The 12,155-nt window shown below is 46.4% G+C and overlaps 1 protein-coding gene across 1 annotated transcript; it reads right to left on the reverse strand.

The window, feature by feature from the left end:
- Positions 1–265: 265 nt before the first annotated feature.
- Positions 266–11,095, reverse strand: Pdik1l (PDLIM1 interacting kinase 1 like). The gene is given in 5 exon segments (XM_028888212.2): positions 266–2,246; positions 2,248–2,574; positions 2,576–2,929; positions 7,408–7,709; positions 10,959–11,095. Coding segments are annotated over 4 exon segments (1,026 nt in total). The 5' UTR covers positions 7,693–7,709; positions 10,959–11,095; the 3' UTR covers positions 266–2,186.
- Positions 11,096–12,155: the final 1,060 nt, after the last annotated feature.

The following is a 12,155-nucleotide window of genomic DNA, read 5'->3' on the forward strand; positions in this document are numbered from 1 at the left end:
AAATTACACATTATTTTCAAGGAGACAGGATCAACGCTATGTGCTTAGGACACGGGGGCTTCAAGTGCACAGGTATCTGTAGAGCAAGTGAACTGTTGGCACACATCATGTATCAATTTGATGGAGTGCCAAGTCATTGATAATACATTATAATGGGACTTTTTCTCACTTCCTGGAACTCAATCCCCTGGTCAGATCTGTGTCAACGTGGTGTTCTAGAGGGTCAATTACCATGAAGTTCCAATACACTTCTCTTTCAGAAAGAATTCTTTTAGTTAAGTCTGCAAGTGATATTAGGTGTATGTGACTTTTTTTTTTTCATTTGATGAGATTTTAATAAAGCCTTTCAGTTCATGTTTTTAAACTTCCAGATTAAATCAGTCTAGAAGTTTTACATGTTCCATTTTTGGTGTTTTATCTTTTATTACCCTCTGAACACATTTTATTTATTGACTTACTGATTTTTATGGTGCTAGGGACTGAATCCAGGGCCTCATACATGCCAGGCAAGCGCTCTCCACTGAGCTTCTCCTGCCCTACCATGAAGGCGTGGAGGCTCAAGCGCTGAGGAGACGATGAGACCTGCTGATAATGGCAACATGCTGGTCCTCTTTTGACTTTTGCATCTTAGTGCTTTATAAAGATCCCAGAGGGGTCAGTGTCAGACTGCTTCCCTAATATGCCCAAGGCCCAAGGTTCTACCCCAGCCCCAGAAGTGGGATCTAGTGCTTCATAAAGCTTCATCTAGATACAAGGGTAGGAGGATCTGATTCATCTCAGAGACTGGTACTCTAGTTCTGGAACGACTCTTTTCCTCAGTTTCCTGCATTAGCATGAACAATCTGGAGAAAAGCATGCAGTTAGAATTTCACTTCAGGAGGAGTTAGGAGTCTCTCACTTCCTCACAGACAATGCCAGGTGACCACATGAAGCTGACCACTTTTCTACTCAAAAAGCAGTTGATGGCATAGAATTTTATCCATTTGCCAAACTCTGGATGCATCATCTCTCACTTTGGAAAAAAGCAACCAATATTTATGACAGTGATTACCAGTCCCATTACTGTCTCACAGGAGACAAGAGAAAACAGCATCAGGGCCAAAGTGTCAGGGACTCCAGTGATCCAACAGGACGCCACATCAGGGCCTGCCACTTGAGGGTGAGCGCATTGGTTTCTTCAACTTTATGCTGAGACTTAGTACAAGTCTTAAAACTTGAAACTAATACATCAAGTATTACAGTCGTGGAAAGCAATGTTTTTAGAACAGAAGAATACCATCCTCAGGTCACGGCTGATGCTTAAGCGCACACAACGTCCCAATGCAGTGGTTTAATTAAACAGGTGCTCAGTTACCTAAAGGTATGACTGGCCATTGGCATCCTTGCCGACCTTCTACCATGTGACTGAATGACTAATCAACTCGAAGAGCTACAGGGCCCTGGAGAGCTCAGACGTACTCCACCAGCTTGTACAGCTTAGCTTCAATTATGTTTAATCAGCCATTTTAGACCCTTCAAAATGATGCCTTTAAAAACAGATGTATACTGGGATAAGAAAAAACAAAAAAACAAAAAACAAAACGAATACCCTTAGCACATTTCCCGTAGCAGGAGGGCAGGGAAGAAGAAGGTGGTTTTGTGTAGTTTTCGTCAGCAATTTCACCAGCAAACCTCAAAAACCCAAACCTCTATCAAATAATTTAAACAGAAGTGGCATTTTCTTCATGTGGAATGCAAAATGCACACATTCACATACTTACATATACATAAATATATACATATATGTTTCCTTTACAAAGCTTCAAAGGTCGCATTACCAGCATGCAAACCTCTTCTTCCATGGAAATGCCTAATACTGACAAGGAATGTCTAAAATACTTAAAGACATATTTCCAGAAAATTGGACTTTCTTCTCTGCTTGGCTCTTAAGAGAATTTTTTCTGCCAAACTTTTACCAATGATCATTAAAAAAAATTTTTTTTACACCCACATTGGTAATACACATTCAAAACATACAATAAAATGGCCTGCATGGAGTAAGAAAAACGAGAGAAAAAAATTACCCCACAATAAAACCTAAACCCTTGAGAGTGGAGAATAACTTTCGTCTTCTTTTCGGCCACATAATGTTGAATCACTGTTGAATCAGAAGCAGCATGTCATCGAAGATGCTTGCAAGCAGGAGGTCACGTTTCCCAGCTGCTGTCTTTAAATGCAATTTGGACTAATCTGAGTTCTAGTTCAAAACGCATCCGGACGATCCTGAGGGTTTGCAGCCAGCATTTCCTTAATCAGTTGTTTCATTCGCCCGTTCATAGACTTTTTCTTCACAGGGATGAGAAGTTCCATCTTGGGATTTTCCAGAAGTGCTTCCCCAACAGGCACGATTTCGGTCCCCTGTTTTACATAGCTCCCTAGGAGCTCCTTCTTTGTCTCTGTGTCTATGAAGGTGATCCTCTCTAGCATCGCCCAGATGATAATTCCCAGAGCAAAAATGTCAGCTTTGGCTGTATAGTGTCCTTCCCATACTTCGGGAGCCATGTAGAAATCCGTTCCACATGCTGTCGAGAGGAAAACACTTGTTTACGCTGACAGGTTCTTCTGGGTTCTGCCCAGATGCTGAACACACTTTACTTAGACCAAAATCAGCCACTTTCAGTGTAGGTTCCAAGTCACTGGTATCCAACCTGCTTTGAGAAATCAGGATGTTATCAGGCTTCAGGTCTCGGTGGATGATCTGGTTTTTGTGCAAGAAAGCCAGAGCACTGCTGAGCTGAAGCATAAAGCTGGTGTTAGTCTTTCGATTGGGCTTCCTGGATAACAGATACTCATTCATGTCTCCTCCGTCACAAAAATCCATCACAAACCACAAATAATAGGCGCTTCTGGGATCAAAGGCAATTTCTCCTTTTAATGAAGTCTCTACAAGCTGTGAAGAGGCAGAAGGAGGGGAAGTTGTTACAGAATTTGACTATTGGAAGGTTAAAGGGGCAGGAAATACAGCTCCGTGGCTATGAGCTTACTGCCCTCAGAGGGCCGGAGCTCAGGTCCTCAGCACCCACATCAGTGGCTCACACTGCCTGCAACAATAGCTCCTGGGGATTCAATACTTTTCTGGCCTCTGAGGCACCTGCACTGACACATATATTACCCCTGCCCAAACACAATTAAAGATTAATAAATCTTTTGTTTTTGTTTTTCGAGACAGGGTTTCTCTGTGTAGCCCTGGCTGTCCTGGAACTTGCTCTGTAGACCAGGCTGACCTCAGATTCTGAGATCTGCCTGCCTCTGCCTCCCTAGTGCTGGGATTGAAGGCGTGCGCCACCACACTTGGCTATACATCATATATATATATATATGTATGTATATTTTAAAAGGGGTGGTGGCGCACCCCTTTAATCCCAGCACTCAGGAGACAGAGAAAGGCAGAATCTCTGTGAGTTTGAGGACAACCTCAGTTACACAGAAAAACTCTGTCTTGAAAAACCACACACAAAAAAAAGGCTGGAGAGATGGCTCAGCAGTTAAGAGTACTGACTGCTCTTGAGTATAAGCAAGCACGCGCGCACACACACACACACACACACACACACACACACACACACACACACACACACGTGTCAGAGGGTAACCCTGAGGATGAAAGGCAGGTTGACAGGCCTGCAGCCAAGTGTCTCTACCCACTGAGCCATCTTGCTAGCCCAAGCTTTAACTCTTTATGTATAAATAGCAGGCACATTCACTTTGTGTGTAAATTTGCTTCTTACTTTAATAAAAGGTGAAATTATATGTATACCGAAAGGAATGCTTTAAAATGAATTTATTTAGGATTCATGACCAGTACATGCTTATTTGTAGGTCTGTTTTACACACCTACATACCTAGGGTCATGCACATGTTTCCCTGGGGAGAGGTCATGAGTGGAAGGATTAGGATGCTCTGCTCTGCACTGAGGTGAGTCCAGCTCCAGCCTCCAGCTTTAACTGGAAACCTCAGAAATATTGTATTTCATCAGCGCTTTTAGACATGCATTTAAAAAATGGTTTCCAGTACTTCAGGATGCCACCTTTGTTCCAAATGAATACAAACTAAATTTCTGAGCCAAGAAGTGACGTTTTTAAGTAGCTGTATTTTGGAAAGTGCCCAACTGGCCTACATTTTCTACACAGGTCAGTTCTACCACCTTCTAGCGCATCACTTCATGAAAAGACTAAAATATAGGACTATTGCTTTCAAATAATTTGTTTTATGGTGTCTTTTTAGATTGGTGGGTCGAAAAGGGGAAGATCAGAGTTGAGCTGGTAAAGAATGAGTAACTGATAAGTTTATATTTAAGTTAATTACTATTACTACTTCTGGTTATTCTGGCAAAAGCCAAGAACAGCCCTTCATTCCGTCTCCTGTGGCAAAGGTCTGCAGGAGTCTCCTTTTAGCATGGTGTGCAAAGAGAACGAGACACATGTGTACTGTTTCTTTGCTTTTTTTTTTAAGGTTTGTTTTTATTTTATGTGCATGTATGTGTGGGTGAGGATGCCCTGGAATAGGAGTTAACAGACAGTTGTGAGCTGTCATGTGATGCTACGAATTGAACCCAGGTCCTCTGGAAGAGCAGCCAGTGCTCTAACCACTGAACTATCTCTCCAGTCCCATGTGTACTGTTTCTAAGTGACTTAAGTTTTCTATCTTTCCCTAAAATGCAAACTTAATAAATAGCTTTTGTAATGCAGAATCCCAGTACTCAAAGAGTGGTTTATAAGGCAGGCATGGAGGTCCATATAATACTGGCCAGCAAGAAGGGAAACGTATAGCTCTCACCCACTTATTTAGATAATGATTGTTGGACTCTCTAAGTTTTAAATAGCTTTTTTTTTAACTCCCTAGATAGGGTCTCACTCTGTACCTCAGGCTGACCTTGAACTCTATATGTAGCCCAGGCTGGCCTTTAACTCATGATAATCCTTCTTCAGTCTCATATGTGTCAGGATTATGTGCACCACACCCAGTCAGTTCATAATTCTTAAGCCACAAGATAAATCAGATTCCCTATTATATAGTTCCACTAGTCTGAAATATACAGACTGGAGCCTGCATAGTCCTTATGCTTGAAATTGAGCCCTTGTAACTGTTTTACATTTTCTCTTGGATAAGAATTTTAGCTATCAGGAACTGATTTAATGGTTCCAACTGAGAACAAAGAAGAATATATCTAGAAAAACATATGGAAAAAATGAGAATATATACAGATAATAAAGACCATGCATAGGAATTTTCTGGTTACATTATAGATTTGTGTATTGACTATATTGTACTGTATTCTTTAGATACAATTCTATTGATAAATATATGGTCAACTATGCTGGGTGAAGTAGTACATGTCTTTAATCTCAGCACTCAGAGGTAGAAACAGGTGGATCTCTGTAAGTGTGAGGCCAGCCTGGTTTACATATTGGGTTCTAGGCTAGCCAGAGCTACCCAGTGAGACTGTCTCAAAAATAAATGAATAAATAAAGAAAAATCTGGCTAACTTATAACTCCACAGAAAAGACTATTTTATTTCAACACAGGTCTCTATTTCTGAGTTATGGCCAAATCCTGTTTCAGCATCTCCTCTTCTTTGACAGTGCCCACATAGCTACTAGGAAAGATGGATTATTTATTTCAAGTCATTCTGATAACAGAAAGTGACATAAATCAAATAGAGGTCTATACGGTTTTAAAGAGCGAATGAGATTTACTAAGAAAGGCAATTTCAATATGGGAAGGGCTTAGTCAAATCTGGTACTTCCTATCTTAAGAGCTCGTAGCACTAAACAATACCTAATTCTTGTTTCAGTTGCTAGATGGACTTTGTACTAAGTCAAATGTGCTAACATCTTCACTTTTCCATCCACAGGGATTGGATACCTTTATCTCTAAAACTCAGTGCAAAGTTGACAACGGTTAGGATGGGATGTAGTTTCTGTAGTACGCCCCAAACCCTAGGCTCAATCTCTAGCACTGGCAAAAAAAAAAAAAAAAAAAAAGAGGAAAGTTTCCAATCTTTTTCGAGATAGGGTTTCTCTGTGCAGTGTAACAGTCCTGGCACTCATTTTGTACATCTGCCTGCCTCTGCTTCCCAAGTGCTGGGATTAAAGCATGTTCCACCCCTGCCTGGCTCCAATATTTCTTTTTCTTTTATTTTTTATTTTTTTTGGTTTTCCGAGACAGGGTTTCTCTGTGTAGCTTTGCGCCTTTCCTGGGACTCACTTGGTAGCCCAGGCTTACCTCGAACTCACAGAAATCTGCCTGGCTCTGCCTCCCGAGTGCTGGGATTAAAGGTGTGCGCCACCACCGCCGGCCTTTTTTTTTTTTTTTTTTAAAGATTGATTTATTTATTATGTATACAGAAGAGGGCACCAGATCTCATTACAGATGGTTGTGAGCCACCATGTGGTTGCTGGGAATTGAACTCAGGACCTCTGGAAGAGCAGTCAGTGCTCTTAACCTGTGAGCCATCTCTCCAGCCCCAATATTTCTTTTTTTTAATCATGGTATCTTAAATACTTTTAGAAAGGTAGACAATAATAAAGACTTTTTTAAAAAACTTTTAAGTTATGTATTTTGTGTATGTGTGGGTGCTACAGCAAACTCATGGAGGTAAGACAGTAACTTTTAGGAGTCCGCTCCCTTTTTCTACCATGTGGGACTTGGGAATTGAACTCAGGTCGTCAGACTTGGCAACAAGCTCCTCTACCCTCTGAGCCTTTTCAACAACACAAAACACTTTTACTGTTATTATCTCTGAATTGTTAAATTACACTTATTATTTTATGTGGTTTAGTGCTTACGTGTGTGTACGATACTGCAAGTGTGGAGGTTACAGGACAACTTCTGTCCTGGAACTCATGATTCAGTCTAGGCATGTCTCGAACTTGGTACCCAGGTGAGTCTGTCTTAAACTCCTGAGCCTCCAGCCTCCGCCTCCTTCCAAGTCCTAGGATTATCGGCGTGTGCCAATATACTCATCTGAGGCTTCTCATGTTTAGACCTGTGCCTTCTAAAAAGAAAAGTCTGGTGACCTATGGGTGGAGTTGTTACTGACTGTGGTGTCTTTCCTTGTCTTCTGTGTTTATTTTCAAAAAGACTTGGTTTCCAGGAACTGAACTTTGATGCTAGTCTCAAAAACTCTCTAGTTCCCATCTCGTTCCATTCCTACACAGACTGGCAATACCAGGCCTAACAGGTGGCTTATGTTATTTTTAGGTATGTGCAGCACAAGCTTAAAGCAAATACCTCCTCTATCCTCTGAAGAGATCTATCTGTACCTAGCCATAAAACACTTGCATTTTAAGGGAGAAGTTCACCTGACACTTTTCATTTCCTCTTGCTGACCAATATTACGTCCATTTCCTATCCAGTGACACATACCTGTAAATAAAGGGAAGAATTAGAGCCGTGGGACATCTTTTGCACCATCCCATCTTTTTGCAGAATGCACTCTTCCAAGTGAATCACATTTGGGTGCTGGCTCTTGATACTGCTTAGTGCCCAGAACTCTCGAAGGGCTAGTTCAACATTTTCAGGTGCGTGGCATCGAATTTTCTTCACTGCTACTCTTGCAGAGGTCTTTCTGATGACCGCTTCATACACAACACCGTAACTACCTCGGCCTACCTCCCGTATTAGATCGTACTTTGGCTGGCTACTCACCATCTTCAAGGTCGAGGTTTCTGGAAAAATCAACAAAGTACTCTGTTGAAATGAGGTGTACCTATTGGCTTGTATTCTTATGCAGGATTTAACTAACTGTTTCACTGGCTGTGTACTTGAAAGGTATGTAGCTATACCCTGGACAAATCTACCAATAATAATAAAGGTAACAGATAGCACTTACCATATATCAGGAACTATTTCAAGTACTTTAAAATTGTTTTTTAAAGTTTGTGTTGTCTTTGAGACAGGGTCTTGCTAAATTCCCCTGGCCGAGAGCTTGATATGTAGGCCAGCTGGCTTTAGAAGCCATGGTTACAGCGCCGTCATTCCTGACTTTTTTTTTTTTTTTTTTTAATTTAATCTTGGTGTGTGAGTGCAGGCATGCCCATGCCATGACACACCTGTCTGGAGATAACTTTGTTCTCCTGTCACTGCTGGCTACCTGCCTGTGGACTTCTGGAGACTGTTCTGTTTTCGGCCTCCCATCTCCCCATAGGACATCTGGTTTTACATGGGTTCTGCTCTCCAGGCTCCATCCACCCACCCTCTCTTTGGACAAGGTTCTCACTGTGTAACCTGACTGGCCTCCAGCTCACAGAGATAAGCCTACCTCCACTTCCCCAGTGCTAGGATTAAAGACTTGGCCACCATGCCCTACATCCAGTCCTTTTTAAAAGACCGGAGCTTGCTATTATATAGCTCAAGATGGCTTTCACTTTTTAAAAGTTGTATTGCATATTTTGTATGCATGGTGTGGCTTTGTGGAGGTCAGAGGACACTATGTGGAGTCAGTTCTCTCTTTCTACCATGTGGGTCCAGGAATTGAACTCATAACTAATAACAACTTTACCCACTGAACCATCTCAACAGCCCTGGCTGCTTCTGTCTCTGGAACGATGGAATTACAGGTGTGTGACACCTGGCTACTTTATATTAAGTTCATTTATCCTTAACCATAATCTGTGTAGGAAGGGATAGGTGTTGTAATGGTCATTCTAGAAGTGAGGAATTAAAACACAGAGAAGGCAAGTAAACAGCCAGTGGCCAGGCAGCTCTTTGGCTCAGACAGCCATGATTTAAACCACTAAACTAGACTGCTTCTTATAGGAACTGCTGGAGCATGTTATTGTTAAAAATAAACCCGACGCCGGGCACTAGTGGCTCAAGCCTTTAATCCAAGCACTCAGGAGGCAGAGGCAGGCAGATCCTGAGTTCAAGGCCAATGTGGTCTACAGAGGGAGTTCCAGAGAGACAGAGCCACACAGAGAACCCTGTCTCAAAAAACAATAAATAAACAAATAAACCCAAAATTCAACATTTTAATTTACTGATCATAAAAAAAGAAATGTATCTACATCTCCTTAAGGTTGACACACATATGAAGATAATCAAAACAGTGAAATGCAAAAATCCCTCACAGAAATACAAACACCTGACTTATGCTTATGACTAAAAGTGAACAAGATCACCTTTGTTTCATTTGAGACAGTGTCTCCAATAGCTCAGGCTAGCCTTGAACTCTCACTATGTAGCAGAGGTTGATCCTCTTGCCTCCACTTTCCAAATACTGGGTTATAGGCATGCTCCCGCATGTTTGGTTATTTATTTTCACAAAAAAAAACCCACCAATTTTTTGTAGGAGCACTGATCCTTAAAATGAAGTAAGTTGTTTAGAATAGAACTACCCTTATATTATCATTTGACATAGCTATTTAATTCTAGGTCATTTTTGCCAAAGGGGGGCGGGAGCATCTTATACATCATAGGGAATTCTCTGACAAGAGTTCTTTGGAGTTCCACCTTAATAAACCATTTAGAGGCAAGCTGGAGCACCGGCCCTGGAGAGCATGTTCTTTGGAATGGAGAGCCTGCCTGCCGTGTGCTCCCTCACTCCTCAAAGGCTCACTCGCCAGACTGTCATCGCCGGCAGGAACCGTGTCACCCGAGATTGTACTTTCACGTCGCACAATCAGAGAAACAAAAAGCGACTGACTCTGGAAGCTGGGACTCCCGGAACAACTGCTTGACGTCCACGGGCCAGATTTAAAAAGAAAACGACCGCTTCTGGGGGCTGCCCTGAGCGCTACTTCCTTCCAATGCTCGCCGAGCCTTCAAGTTCTTACTCGATTTCCTAATGTCAGATTTCCTGCGGCCGCCGCCGCCGGCGGACCCGCTGCCCTGCTCTGCGCGGATCGCCAGTTTCTAGGCGCTTCCGAGGGGCTCCGTCCCGGGCAGCAGTCCCCCCGGGAGAGGGGCCCCCTCCCGGGTAAGGGAGGCAGGAAGGGGTGCATCCCATCCCTGGGATCCTGGAGGGACAGACGCCCCGGCAGCATCCTTCGCCAGCCCGTGCGCCTCATGAGGGCCCCTCCTGGCCGCTACGGCGCCCGGCGCTGGCACCGCCGGCCTGGACGTGCACCTGCTGGTGCCCGGGAAGGGACCGGCGAGGCCAGCGGTGCAGCCGGCGCGGACGCTCAGGCCGCGCTCACTGCCCGGCAGCAGCAAGATCGCTCCCGGCGGCGGCGGCGGCGCCCTGCACCCCGAGGGACCCTCCCGCGGCCCTCCAGCGCGCTCCACAGCCGCTTCCACTCCCGGAGGCTGCAGACCAGGGGCCGGAGCCGGGAGTGGCCCGGGCGGGAACGGAGGCCGCAGTCCGGCCGCTGGCCGGGGCAGCGCCGGGCCTTCCGGGGATGACTCCGCTGAGAGGTCTGTGACAGGCCCGCAGGGACAGAGGCGCATGCAGGGAGCTCGCTTCTGACTGCAGGGCACCCGTGCCACGGCGAAGGGCCAGGTTTACCTCAGGCAGCCGCCGCCGCTTCTCCCTCTCAGGAGCTCTGCAAGCCGCCATTATCGGGCAGCTCGCGCCTCGGCTGCCGCGGCCTCCAGTCAGGAGCCGGCGCGCGCCCCCGTGGTGCGCGGACACACCCCCTCACGCCGGGCCCCGCCCCCTCCGGCTTTCCGTAGCGCGCGTGCGCCGCCCGGCGCCGCCTGCTGGGCGAGCGCCTCTCCCCTTGCGCGCGCCGCGCCGGCTGCTGGGCTCCGGCGCCCCGGCCCGGCGCTGCGCAGAGCGGAGCCTCGCCGGCCGGCGGTGTGCGCGCTGCAGGGCGGACCACTGCTGCCCTGGGCCGCAGGGGTGGCGGCAGGGGACGGTCGGCCTCTGCCGCAGCGGCGCAAGTCCCGGGACTTCGGGGAAGCTGTGGCCACTGTCCCGGGCCGGCAGTGCACGGTGCCCGGCCGCGGGCTGCCCTCCCTGTCCCCTGCCGACCTACCGAGCGCCGACGGGCTAGAGTGCGCGGTTCGCTGCGGCCGGATGCCCGGCGCATCTTCCTTGCGGCTGGCGGGTCTGGGCGGCGGGCCCGCGGGGTGATGCGGCCGGTGCTGGGAGGTTGCACCTTCTGTCCGAGTTACCTAGCCGTGTTTGCGGCGCGCAGTGGCCCAGGCGGCGACGCGGGACTGAGTGCGAGCATCGGGAGGACGCCGTCCCCTGCCCCACCGGCGCGGTGGTATCTCCCTTAAAGAAGCCGGAACCTCATTGTTCCCGGCGGTGAGGATCGGGGTTGCCCTGCTGGGTGAGGGAGAGAGGGCGCGGCCGACCTGGCTGCGGCGCCCCGCCTTGCAGGCCTGAACTAGGGTCGGAGGGTGCAGCGACACGAGGCAAGTCGCCAAGACCAGGATTGAATGCAGTCCACTGGACCGTGGGCGCTTCGGGCCGAAGCCTGTCAAATCCCCCCAACAGCTGTCAATCATGTCCCGCAGCAGTCGCCTGAGCTCTACCATCAGGCTGACAGTCACTCGGAGACCAGGACCAATTGGCCGGCCCGTTAGTTACACAGATTCAGTAAGCATCTGCCAGAAACGCCATTCTTTTATTATTCTGCACCTACTGTTTGCTAATAAGGTTGATTCTGCGCTCATTGCGGTGTAAGGCACGATTAGAATCTGTTACTGCGCTCCAGTGATTTTCTCAGTCTTCTGTTTATGGACTAATATTTGGAACTGGACAACTTTCTATATAATCTGAACCACACTCCACAAGTAAAGGTTTTACTACTGACTCCGCTTTCACGGAGAAAAAGCCGACATCTGCTACATTTGACCAAATGGTGTCTTTGTAGAAAACCCGCCCCTGCCCTTGGTGTAACTACCTCCGGAGAGTTTGTCCCGAGTGCCATTCTGGTACTGGTGTCCACCAGTTTGCTGGGGATGTTGACGTCACTCAAGACTTGTTTCCTGCCCTGGAAAGCAGCGGGGCATGGGAAGCTCTGTAGACAGCTGGCTACCAGTGTGACAGAAGGATGGAATAGGAAGAGATGTCTCCGTCAGAGTAGCCTTTCTGTTCACTGCAGTCATTAAATGTCAGGAACTCCAAGGGACATACCTGTTCTAGCTATTTCCTGTTGCTGTGATTAATAAACAAAACACTGACCAAAAGATCAAAAACACCTTAGAGGAGGAAAGGGTTGGTT

This window comes from Peromyscus leucopus, chromosome 2 (genome assembly GCF_004664715.2).
Source record: "Peromyscus leucopus breed LL Stock chromosome 2, UCI_PerLeu_2.1, whole genome shotgun sequence".
Lineage (NCBI taxonomy): Eukaryota > Metazoa > Chordata > Mammalia > Rodentia > Cricetidae > Peromyscus > Peromyscus leucopus.